This window comes from Lontra canadensis, unplaced genomic scaffold, assembly GCF_010015895.1.
Source record: "Lontra canadensis isolate GAN:19392208 unplaced genomic scaffold, GSC_riverotter_1.0 scaffold139, whole genome shotgun sequence".
NCBI classification, from domain to species: Eukaryota; Metazoa; Chordata; class Mammalia; order Carnivora; family Mustelidae; genus Lontra; species Lontra canadensis.
In genome coordinates, this window is record NW_022631133.1 from 1389982 (window position 1) to 1403523 (window position 13542).

General features: G+C 35.1%; 1 protein-coding gene across 1 annotated transcript in view; it reads right to left on the reverse strand.

Annotated features, from left to right (window-relative positions):
- SGCZ (sarcoglycan zeta) overlaps nt 1-13542 on the reverse strand; it is a 1078905-nt gene that overhangs the window by 22394 nt on the left and 1042969 nt on the right. Inside the window, exon 6 of the mRNA XM_032843404.1 lies at nt 3121-3193. Within this exon, the coding sequence (XP_032699295.1) occupies nt 3121-3193 (73 nt within the window). The remainder of the gene's footprint in view (nt 1-3120; nt 3194-13542) is intronic.

Below are 13542 nucleotides of genomic sequence, written 5' to 3' on the forward strand. Positions count from 1 at the left end.
GGTGAGGGGAGGGGAAGGGAGAGAAGCAGAATACTATTTCATTATCTTTTTTCCAGCAAATTTATCTTAGCCTTTCATTGACAAAACATCTCAGCCCAAAATCCTTACTACCTTACACATGGTGGCTTTTCCTTTAACACAGCCATGATGTAAATAAAAGCTATGTGTTTTCAGAGATTAATTTGGAACCTGTAAAATTTAACATTTCAGTTTAAAATTATATTCATATAAGAATGAACATGATGAGGAGTTGCCAGTTACATCATTAAATATTAATTCATTTTACTGAAATGAATCTGAGTCTGGATTCTTCTCTTTTCTTTCTTTTTTTTTTTTTTTTCCTTTTCTTTTTTCCCCTCTTGGAACTGTTAATGAAACACAGATCCAAACACTTTGGGCAACATACAGCTGGCTTCATCACTCCTCACCAGAGAGTGGAGAAACTCTTTTGAACTGTAATAATTTAGCTATACGTTAATTTAAGAAATAAGAAAGGAAAACATCCATACTTGGGCTATTCTTGACACATACACCATTATGTCCTTACTTACTATTCAACATATTTTTTTCACCTTTTTAACACACAGGGCCCTCCTAAAAGGCAATGTCACTCTATATAAGACATCATAGAAAATCTACAAGTATAGTGCACATGGAAACTAGCAGAGAGTCTGGCACACATGAATCACTCATCAAACATTGGTTGAATAAATAAACTGTAGAAATCGACTTCATGTCCACACCAAAATACTACCTATACTCTTTTGAAATGTACCTGCCCAAAGTCTTTTATTCTCAACAAAAACAAAATTAAAGACAACACGGCTGCTTACTCCCCAAATTACCATTTGATTTACCTGGCCAACCAATCTCACCTTGTTGATTAGAATTAGGTGTTGACTAAGAGTACTTCTTACTGCCCTGAAAGGAAAATTGTCAGCAGGATTTGTAAAGATCTTCTCAGACACTCTGCTTTTAATCCTCATGTACACAAATGAATAATTGAACACCCCCATCATTACTGTGCTTTGCTTCTGTTTCAGTTTTCGAATTTAGATCAGTAACACTCATCTTGGGGGTTGCTAATTTGCTTTTAGCACTAGCAGATAAGCTTAGCTTAGTGCAATATTTAAATAATTGATGGATAATTAGAAAATAAAAACCAGAAACACTATATGCTAATTATAATTTAATTCACATTCACACTTATGAATTTGGAGACATGTCAGCAAGGTAATTAAAAGAGCAGTTCTTATTTCTCTTTTGGCATAGATTTTCATAATGAAAATCATACAATGAGTATATAGTCATTGAAACGTTAGAAGTAAAATGAGGTTTCTTTTAGAATGGCATAATTTAAATAATTTTTTATTGAATGAATCACTAAACTCTGGCACCTGTACTAAAACACAGTTCAAAAACAATTGGAGTTAATGTTGGCCACATGAGTCTTAAAATTAAGACACAGTAACTCGGACATTTCTTATATTACATGTACTCAACATCCTCGCTATTGAGTTTTGCTATTTCAGCAATTCAAATGAACAAATATTTATCAGACACAATTATAAGTGAGGTACATGTTGACTGCTATAGCACTAAAGATAGACAAGGAAGGATGCAGATCCTGGTCTAATGGAACATACAACCTTGCAAGATGGGGAGGGATAAGATAAATAATTACATAAAAATGTTGAATTCCTAACTGAAAAAAAATCCATAAATTAAAACTATAACACACCGTGAGATGCTGTTTATACATACTTGTCTACCCTCCTAAATCCTTTGGGTTTTGGCATTGAGTAAAAAATTGTTTTTGTCTAATAAAAAATGCCTTGATCACAGGAAGATGGCTACTCTTTTCTGTTATTATTAACCAGCCTGTTTGCATCTGGAATGCTGAGATACTGAGAAACTGAGTTCCTTAGGAAATTTTATAATAGAATTATAGAGGTTTGAAAAATGTACTGTTGTGAAAGTATGGGATTTTTTTCTTTACATTTAAAATTTTTTACTTTATTTTTCTATTTTCATTTGAACATTTTTTTTTTTCACTTATCCAAATGGGAAGGGCTGAACCGGATCTTTATGAAATAATTTGTGTTTTTCTTAATATTTGTATTGTGTTTTCCAAGACAAAGAAGACTGTCTCCCAGGTTGATATTTTGATTCAGCTTTAAAAATGACTTTTAATATGTTTTAAAAATTATCATTATTGTTGTTTTTTTTAATCCCATAGAAATGTATTATGGAATGTAATTTACCTATCAGAAAGTAATTAGATAAAACATCTTTTTTATTGACATGTAAAATTCTATTAGTTTTAGGTACACTACATAATAATTTGATGTACGGATACATTGTGAAATGATTGCCACATTATAAAATATCTCTGATCCTCTGATAAGTCATTTATTGAGTTAAGAACATCCATTGAAAAAAAAAAGAACATCCACTGATCACTTACTAGACTTTAATATTTCAACTTTTATTAACAGTTGGCTGTGATTATCCTGGGAAGAATCCCTATAAAGTTGTCTTACACTTTTCTAAGTAGTGAGGGCTGTTACATACAACTGTGCCTCTTACAAACAGTACAGTATCAGGAGGCAGCCTATTCCACTGGCAATATTAGATTGAGGAGTCCATTATAGGATATTTAAGCTCTGCCTTTTTCTGATTACTATTTACATTGCTTTGTATTTCCCTCAACCCAACACTCCTTGACCATTTATTGGTTTTTTCCTACTCCCTGCCTCCTCATTCTTTCTGCCTATGTGTGTCATGTGTTTTATTGTCTATATCAGATTTTCCAGAATCCTGATTTTTATCAATCCTCCTCTAAACTTCCTCTATAACTGCCTTTTCCACACTTTTCCTGTCTGACATATTTATTTTGATTTTTTTTGTATGTTTGTTAGGGGCAAAAATACATATAAATTTAGAATAATAACTCACATTTTCTTGTCCTCAATCAAATACTTGATATTTACCATGTAGGCTGGGAACATCAACTTTTTATATAAGTATATAGCACATTTTCAATTTTATTTCTTTGTATATCAAGGGCAAATCAACAGTGATGGGAAGTCGGAGAGAGCTGGAGGAGGCAGAACTTACCTGAGGTCTTGGGAAGGTTCTGCTCTGATGTGAGGTGTTTCAACAGAGTGCCCAAATACTGCTCCTTCAGTGCCTGGACAGAACAGGAATCCAGTAGTCAGTAAAAGCAAGTGGACAGATACATTAGTTTTCATTTCTATCTTTATACATCAAATACACCAAAATGGCACAGCTGTAAACAGGAGTACAGACAATGAAAGAGAAAAATTAGAAAAAATGTTAAGGTAGTGAAAAGCCAAGAAGGGTAAATCTAAATGTCCCTCTGAGACCACTTCTGAGATGACCCTATTTAGCAAAATTCAGATTCACTGAGGATTTTCACTCTCTGATCAAGAGCAAAGACCATATCCTCCTTTCTTGTTTCCCAGGTACAAGAATTTGAAGGAGGGATAGGTCATAATACTTGGTTCTATCTTTCTACAAATGGCAGTGCATGAGTGAAAATGTGGTGTGAGCTCTCTTGTAATGTATCATTAATTCTTTAAAGACATAGGGGGCATTTGGCAATTTTTTTATACATAACACCCACCTTTGATTAGAGAGATTATCCATGGCACCTTACTTTGACTTCACTGGAACTAAGGCTCTCTCGAAAGCCACGAATTGCTCAAAATAAATTCATTACAGTTGACTTCATGTGGGGTCATACTTACCCAAAGAGGTCACGTACTCTAACACAATTATCAGACATAATTATAAGTGAGCTACATGTTAGCTCTAAGAGAGCTAACACTCTCTAGGCAGCTGAATTATATTCTATCTACACTTTCATTTACTGACTCTATGTGATTTTCCAGATTCCCAGAGCCTTTCCATAATTTGAGCTAAATAGAATGACTTTGCTTTTAAAAACAATGCAAAAAAAATTTTTAAAGATGATGACAAAATCTTTCTTTTCTTTTGTAATTCCATATAAATGTTTTAGATCATTCCCTTTGGAATAACTTTATTTTCTTTTGGCTTAATCTTGGTCAAACATTTTGGTTTAGGGATGTCATGTCTGCTCCATCAATGGCCTCTACACCAGCTTATTAATACAAATTATACAAAATAATGCAAATAATACAAACAATGCAAATAAAAATATAAATTTTAAACCTATAAGATAAAGTTGCTGATGCTTATTATGAAGAATAATGGGAAATATATTGATTCAATAAGCAATGAAGACATTTTCACTAACACTTAAATTCCTGAAAAATATGTTGTTTTTATAAGAAAATAAATACTAAAATCACGAGATGATTCCTCCACATCAAACAGCAATGCAGACCTTGATCTTGAATCAGAGAGGAAGAGATTTTTTTCAAGGACTGTAACATGGTTTCATCTATCTTCTGGTTCTAAGGGTAAATTTATAAGGTTCTGCAGCAGTAAATTCTTAAGATTACAGACTTCAGTTTATAAGCTAAAAGCCATTGGGATTTGTTGACCTCTCACTGGGTTATAGTAGTTGTTGATGTTTTGTTTTGTTTTGTTTTCTACAGAGACTCTGTAGGGCCTATAATATATAGACAGACAATTGGTGCAATTAATTCTTTATGGAGTTTGCTCTTTTGATATTTTGTAAGATATTTTATTTCTGTGAGTGGAAAATTCTTAGAGATAGTTCTTTGAAAATAAAGTAACGGTTTTAGATAAAGCCCTCATTTTGTGATTGAGGTGGGGGTGGCATTTGAGACAACATTCCAAGGTATAAATTTTCATATCTCAAGGAGAGACTCCTTTAGCATTTTAAAAGAAGATACAACTTATAGAAAGAATAGTTACCCATGTGCAAAGTTTAAAATTTAATTTCACTATTCTGTGACTTTGAAAACTTCCCAGACAAGAAGACAAAAATATAATTAAAGAGTAGTTGCAGAATTTATTTTAAAACATGGAATGGCACACATAGTACCTTTGCACAGAATATATCAGTGAAAGTAAAAGGGGGATGCTATCAAAGTTTTAATTTTCCAATAAGGATTAAAAACTGATAGAGGTCTTAAATCTAAGTATCAGTTTAGAGGATGTTTGATGACTTAAAAAAAACAAAAAACTCTTGAAGAAATAATGTGTAATCATATCTCCTAAGGGGCTAACTTGAAAACTGAATAAAATAACATAAATAATTAACTAACTATAAACCTCCAGATAATAAGAAAATGACTCTCATCCTCTCCATTATTGTCCTAAAAGGAGCCAAAGGGGTAACAATTAATAAGCAATAATGATAATCTTAAAAGGAAATCAGTGAGGGAAAATAAAAGCTATTTGAAGCAGGCACATACTCTCAAAGTATAAAAAATCAAAATTAAAATATATATTTCCTTCGAATTAGGAACTTTAACAAAAAGCGTTCAGATGAGTTGTAAGATTTAGCAATTAAAAACAGGACAGCAAATTATCTTCGAATTTCAGGTAAACATGAAAAAATTTTTCAATGTAAGTATGCAATATTTTCAGAGGACATACTTATAGTAAAAATGGTATGGTGTTTATCTGAAATTCAAAAATGAATCACCATTTCACATCTTAAGCTATAAAACCACAGGCACTGAAAAGGAAGAGGGATAGAAAAAGGACAAGAAGTGACATAACATACATATATATATATATATATATATATATATATATATTTAAATCTACTGATTAAATAAACATTTCTTATTTATTGTTGTCTTATGGGGTCATTCATAAGGATACAACATTCAATTCTGTTTGTATAGGTGCTGAAGGGTGTTTCAGATAATTTGAGGTGACGACATTCTTTTAAAGACTAAGAAAACAGACTGTTGACCATTGCAAAGTTCAGGAAAGATGAGACAAGCAAACTTTAGGGTCAAAAAAGACTAGATGTCATTCATATGATAATATCTGGCAGCAAAACACAATAAGAAGGATGGCATACTCTGTTGTGCTAGAGAGGAGAAAAAAGAGTATATATGGACTGTGATCCTACTCTACATTTAAAGACAGTTTAAGATGTAAGTTTAAGATGTATGTATATACTATGCACTTTGAAGTTAGCAAATATTAGGAGACAACCCTAGATATAAATAAAGATAGAAATGCCAATCTTACAGGTTGGGTCAGGTCTTTCTTAAATAGGATATAAATGTGCCTGGTTCAATGTAAGAATTCAGTGGTCCTTAATTCCCTCTCTCTGAAACTTTTCCTTATGAAAATCACCACAGAAGAGGTACACATTTTGTTTGCAGAATTAAGGTCTCAACACAGTTTCACTCATTAACACGTGAAATCTCTATTCCCAAAATGTCAGCTTCAAGTAAATGGTCTCATGCTGAATTCTGAAATCTGAAATTTAGACACTGTTAAGAGATTCTTAAATGCTGGAAAGCAAGTGCATTTTATTAATCAAGACTCTATTCGGTAATCAAGGAATTCCCTAATGTAGGTGCACAGGAACCAAAGAAGATGAAATGATGCCCAAATAAGCTCTGAGAAAGAAGTTTCTTCCAAATAAAAAATAATGTCCAGCATGATCTTGCTTCTAATTGAACATTATCCTGATTTTTAAAATTTTTTTTCAGTGTTCCAAGATTCATTGTTTATGTACCACACCGAGTGCTCCATGCAATACGTGCCCTCCTTAGTACCCACCACCAGACTCACCCAACGCCCCACCCTCCTCCCCTCCAAAACCCTCAGTTTGTTTCTCAGTGTTCACAGTCTCTCATGGTTTGTCTCCCCCTCTGATGTTTAAAAAATTGTGGAAACATTAAAATAAAAATGCATAGTAGAGGGGCGCCTGGGTGGCTCAGTGGGTTAAAGCCTCTGCCATTCGGCTTGGGTCACGATCCCGGGGTCCTGGGATGGAGCCCCACATCGGGCTCTCTGCTCAGTGGGGAGTCGGCTTCCTCCTCTCTATCTGCCTGCCTCTCTGCCTACTTGTGATTTCTGTCTGTCAAATAAATAAATAAAATTAAAAAAAAAATGCATAGTAGACCCTGTACTAACTACAATGGATGGTTATGATTTTTCTGTGTTTTATACTTATTAGCTCTCTATACAGGATATCCTGGGAATTCATCACCATCATCCAAGTGGAGTAGGTGAAACAGTCATTAACTCCAACAGGGTTTTAGCTTCCTTTTAAAGTTGAAGGAAAAGTTAAGCAAAGAGTAGTATAGGACACCATTCCTTAGAATATTTCTCTTCTTTTTTTTTTTTTTTTAAGACTTTATTTTCGCGGTAGAGAGAAACAGAGACAGAGAGAGAGAGCACAAGGAGGGGAAGTGGGGGAGAGGGAGAAGCAGACCCCCCACTGAGCATGGAGCCTGACCTGGGGCTCCATCCAGGGACCCTGAGATCATGACCTGAGCAGAAACCAAGAGTCAGACACTTAACCAACTGAGGCACCCCGGTGCTCCAGAATATTTCTCTTCTTAATGAGAAGCCTCAGTCATTGAGTTTATAAGAATTCCAAACTAGCAATTAGTTCAAAGAACTTAGGGGGCAGGAATCAGAGTCATGACAGCAGCACTACCTCCAATATCCAGTCCACGGGACTGTTAGGAGACTTAAATCTTCAAAAAATTTAATAAACTTGACAGCACTTCAAATTCCTCCACTAGAATATGGCTCAAGTCCTGGGTGAATTCATCTAGGTCTCAGAGGCAAACATACTTCTTTTTATTTATTATCTTCAAGTTTGATCCTGTGCTATCGAACGTATACAACTTCTTTACTTAATTACATTGAAAGACTCTTTACAAATTACAAAATCTTCTTTTTTTTTTTTTAAGTTGTATTTGAGATTAGGGCTTTTTTTCACTCTGTAGTGCCATTTTCCAGCCCTTTACATAGTGTAAGATAGGCGTTCGTTAATATGTCTCTCTGCAGTTGTAGGAAGTGACATGAAGAACAGCAGCACATGCAGGCCCAGGAGAGACTCGGCTTCCCCGGGGTCTCCATATCAGCAGGTCCAGGGGTCTTCGGAGAGATGCCTAAGGCCTGGAATGCAATGTCTGCTGCTCTGGAGAGTCAGAAGAAGAAAGAGAAAAGCCAGACGGAAAGAGAACAAAGGAATCAGGAAAGGGTGGGACCCTCACACCATGGGAAGGAGGCTAGAGAGAAATAGAAATATTTAAATTCTATTTTTTAGGTCATTTGTCTTGATGCTTGCCAAATGGAATCTCCTGCTGCCTTCAGTTTTTCTTTTTCTTTTTTTTTTTTTTTTTAAAGATTTTATTTATTTATTTATTTGTCAGAGAGAGAGAGAGAGAGCACAGGCAGACAGAGGCAGAGGGAGAAGCAGGCTCCCCGCCAAGCAAGGAGCCCGATGTGGGACTCGATCCCAGGATGGTGGGATCATGACCTGAGCCGAAGGCAGCTGCTTAACCAACTGAGCCACCCAGGCGTCCCTGCCTTCAGTTTTTCAATGAAATCTCCCATGATCGTTCATATGTTTTGAGGTTTTTATTTAGTAGTATTATTATTTTGGAGGGGACCAAGAAGGGAATGAGTTTTACACGCAGATCATTATAGGACAGAAGAGATAACATGAAAGGGAATCAAGGCCATGAGACCAAGGAGCTTAAGAGAACATAACCCTCCCTGCCCTCTGCCCGCAATTCATAGGAATCCCAAGCTGAATTTTAAATTTCTACATGCAAGAAGTCCAGGGCTAATTCATATACCTCCTAAGTGCCAGAAAGTTCCAATGTATTCATTATTTTCAAATTTAAACCTATGCCATGATTATTTCAATCTTTGGAAGGCTTCACACCTTTTCTTGTTTCTTTATTTGTATCCCTTTCCCTCCCCATCTAAACTGGTAAAGGCAAAGATTAGATGGGGAACAGTTTCATTCTATTCCCAGATCTGCCTCTAATTCATTTTTTGATTTGATAAGTATTTAAAGCCCTCTGGTTGCCATTTGCAAAATGAGGTACTCGGGGTGCCTGGCTGGCTCAGTCAGGTAAGTGCTGACTCTTGATTTCAGCTCAGGTCCTGAATTTGAAGCTGTGGACTCCAGCCCTGTGTCAGGCTCCCTGATCAGTGGAGTCTGCTTCTCTTCCTCCCCATATCCCTCTCTTTCTCCCCTTGTGTTCACTCTCACTCTCTCTCTAACCAATAAATATTTTTAAAAAAATTAGGCGCTAAATAACATGATCTCTAAGGTACCTTCACTTTCTAACAAAGTTATATGATTTTTTTCTCCAAACATGTCAAAATGTGTTTACTGTACTTCTTCTCATTTCTCCTTAAATAGAAGTGGAAATAAGTTTGTCCCAGAAATCAAAAGAAAAAGATACTTCGGAGAAAGAATGGAGTAATCATATTGGCAAAAGTAAGTTATAAACTGTCATTTTTTCCACTCCATTAGAAAGAGTTCCTATGAGTCCTGCAAGCGCATCATTACCCTTAAAAAAATGTCAACACATTTCAACATACATCCCCCACTTGTGTTATTTTAATAATCTAAATGGTGTTCCTGCTTCCAGCTAACTCCACAACACATAACCTATATATGTCTAGATTAAACTTACCACACCTCCTGATATCTCCCCTCTACAAGGAGCTATATAATTTCCTTAGATACTGCTTCTGCCCCTCAAACAAGACTTTGTAGTCTGGGCCCATCTACTGCTCAGATTTCTTTTCTTCTACTCATCTATGAAGTCTCATTACTACTTCTCTCAGCTCTTAAGGTAAATGTAATCTGTTCATCCTCCAGATATATTTAGTGTTTATTACCTGTCATGCTCATTTAGAACCTATCCTATCTATCTTAAAATTTTACATTTTAAGTTATATGTATCAACCCACATCTAGAATAAAAAAAAATCAAAGACATACTGTTCATAACCCACCAGATTCTTATGCACAACATGGTATCTTACATTACATGTGATAATTAAAAACTATTGATCCTTATCAACATTGACAAGGATCAATATTTCAAGGACCTTCCCTTGAAAGTTTTTTTCTCCTGTTTTTAATGCCAGTTTGATGAATGATACAGTCATGTCCTAAACACTCAAAAAAAAAAAAAACAGATTTTATTTATTTATTTGTCAGAGAGAGAGCGAGAAAGAGAGAGCATGAGTTGGGAGAGGGGCAGAGGGAGAAGCAGGTTTGGTGCTGAGCAAAGCACGCTACATGGAACTCAATTCCAGGATCCCGGGGTCACGACCTGAGCCAAAGGAGATGTTTAACCAACTAAGCTACCCAGGTGTCCCCCTAAACACAATTCAGAAACTGGGAAGTATACTGAGGTATGCTTTCTTGTTCAATTTCCTTATGAGTTTACTTCTTTTCACAACTTCAATATTACTTTTACTTTCTCTCAATTATTGCTCCATACCACTGCCAACTAACTCTCTGTTTTGAAACAAGATGAGGGACATCTGGTGGCTCAGTCAGTTAAGTGTCTGCCTTTGGCTCAGATCATGTTCCTGGGGTTCTGGGATTGAGCCCCAGGTCAGGTTCCCTGCTCAGTGGGGAGTCGGCTTCTCCCCCTCCCTCTGCTGTACCCCCAACTCATTATCTCTCTCTCCCTCTTTCTTTCTTGCTCTCTCTCAAATAAATAAAAATCTTTAAAACAAACAAAAGCAAAAATAAAAGACAGTTGACTGTGTAATTCTCACTTAAAATGCTTCCGGAATCCAATCATTTAAAGTCAAGTCCAAATGCCTTTACACTTTAGGGACAATAAAACTCTTGACAATTTTGTAATGTTTATGAACTGTCATGAATACTACTTCTTCCCAACAAACTCCCTATCCTTCTCCCTTTGATGGTCATCTCTACAAATTCTTTAGGATCTGATTCTAGATTATTTTCTCTGTGAAACAAACATTATCTGTGTTATTTCTGCCCTTCCTCCCTCTGCTCAGCCTTTGGTATACTGATATATACATATATATATATATGTATATATCTATTTACAAATATATATAATATAAATATAATACAAATATATATATTATATATATATACATATATTTACAAATATTTATATTTATTTACTGGTATAGTGTTTATAACATTGCTGAGCAATTCGCTTTGAACTCTTACCCAATAACGTATGAGTTCCTTGAACTCAAGGACTTTGTCTTAATTAATTTTGTACACTTAGCACTGATCTTAGATTCTGATATACAGTTGAGGTCAATAAATGAAAGAAAGAATGGGAAGGAAAGAATGAAAGCATGAATACATTAAAATTATCCTATTTATAATTTCTGTGTAAAACATGGGAACTGTTTCTGACATATTTCTGTTTAATACTTCAATACAAATTGGCTTATTAATATCCTGAGGTGATGATCTGAATTTATTGAAACTTACTACGAGCCTAGCCAATGTTAATTATTCTAGTGAAACGGGGAAACAATATTGTTAAATTGTCTTTCTGATGGAAACAAACAAACAAAAAACCACCATGTTGTTCATTTGAGATAGGAGAATAAGCTGCCAAGATTTCTGAAAATATATTATTTCAAAATCTGTTTTTACTTGTCAGTCAGCCTTTTTTATAATTTAAAAAATATCTCTTGGGGTGCCTGCGTGGCTCAGTGGGTTAAAGCCTCTGCCTTCGGCTCAGGTCATGGTCTCAGGGTCCTGGGATCGAGCCCCGCATCAGACTCTCTGCTCAGCAGGGAGCCTGCCTCCTCCTGTCTCTCTCTGCCTGCCTCTCTGCCACTTGTGATCTCTGTCTGTCAAATAAATAAATAAAATCCTTTAAAAAAATAAAATAAAATAAAATAAAATAAAATAAAATAAAAAATAAAAAATATCTCAAGGCATTTATTCCCAGATGCCAAATCATGTTCTCTCTTCCATTTCTGAAGGTTTTCAAAAGATAAAAAGAGATAATGGAAAATATATTTAATCAGACAGAAAAATCCATTAGAATAAAATTATTTTCTTCAAGATGAAGTATATTTCAAAAATATTTGATTTGTCACTAATAAAAAAAGATTTAACTATGTCAGGAATAGAAATAATGCAGACAACCTTCTTGTTCATATTTTATAATGTTCAAATAGTTTGTATTTTACTAGCATTTATTTCACTGATTATTTAGGGGAGAATACCTCTTCATTTGTTAATTCCTTCTATTGCTTTCAATGAAGCAAAAATAATTGAAATTTTAAAGCATGTGTGAAGAAAACAGAAGGGAAAAGAAAATAAATTATGTTCATATCCAATGAACAAGTAGTTTGATGAAAATTACATCTAGGAAAAAGATACAGAAATAAGACCTCTTTCAAATTCCCACCTCCAAAAAATTTTTTAAAATAGGTAAGGAGAGCTTTCCTCATTCACTCTGCCGATATACACATCCAGGAAATAATAAGTAATTCTAAGGTCTATAATTGCTGAGGTTGTCATTTTGCCCTTTATTTACATACGCTAAAGGAATGAGAAGCAATACATACCTAAGGCTTTTAGAAAATCCTAAATGTAAAGATGTCACCAAGAACATATCTTTAGTAAACATAACAGTCATAAGATTCTATTGTTATGGATTTACTAAAAGACGGGAAGTTCTGAATTGATTTATCACCACATTGTAAACATTCTAACAGAAACTAAAATGTAAAACTATGAAATAACTTGATAAGAAGCGTACTATCTATATTGCTTTTGTTATTTTTTTGTAAAACAATTCATAAGAGATGAGTTCATAGAAAGATTTAGAAAATTAATAAAACCAGATCTCTAGGTGAATTATCTTTTTACCACTTTTAAATATTTGGGAAAGCTTCGAAATACTTATTCTAGTGTATATTTTGTTTTGAGGTTTGGTCATTTTACCTAACATGCAGATAGTATATCTAGTATCAGTCTTGTTTCTTTAAGGTCATGTTCATTCTCACACATGCATGTTTTCTGTGTAACCCTCTCCTTTAGAAACTCAATCGTCGCTCAATCCATATGCAATTTAAGCTTTTGCGATCCTTGTGGAAATTCACTTATCTAAAAAATCTACTGTCAGTTGCAAGAAAACCTCAGCCTGCTTTGGGGGAGGAAAGTGAATACCTTAATTCTGCTTTTTTGTCATATTTTATTCCTCAGGTTTTTCACCCCTATTTGGATTAGTCTCTGAAGAGAGGATGGGCTTTCTGCTGCTGTGAGTCATAGGCAGGAAGACTGTGCTTCCTACTGGCACACTGTGCTGATCATTACCTAGTGGAATACACAAGGACAGGGACTTTTATCATTTAATTTTTAAATTTTCTCCCCCTGGGATGCCTGGGTGGCTCAGTGGGTTAAGCCTCTGCCTTCAGCTCAAGTCACGATCCCAGGGTCCTGGGATCGAGCCCCGCATCGGGCTCTCTCCTCGGCGGGGAGCCTGCTTCCTCCCCTCTCTCTGCCTGCCTCTCCGCCTACTGTGATCTCTCTCTGTCAAATAAATAAAAAAAATTTAAATTTTCTCCCCCTAAAGTTTCTGATACAATGACA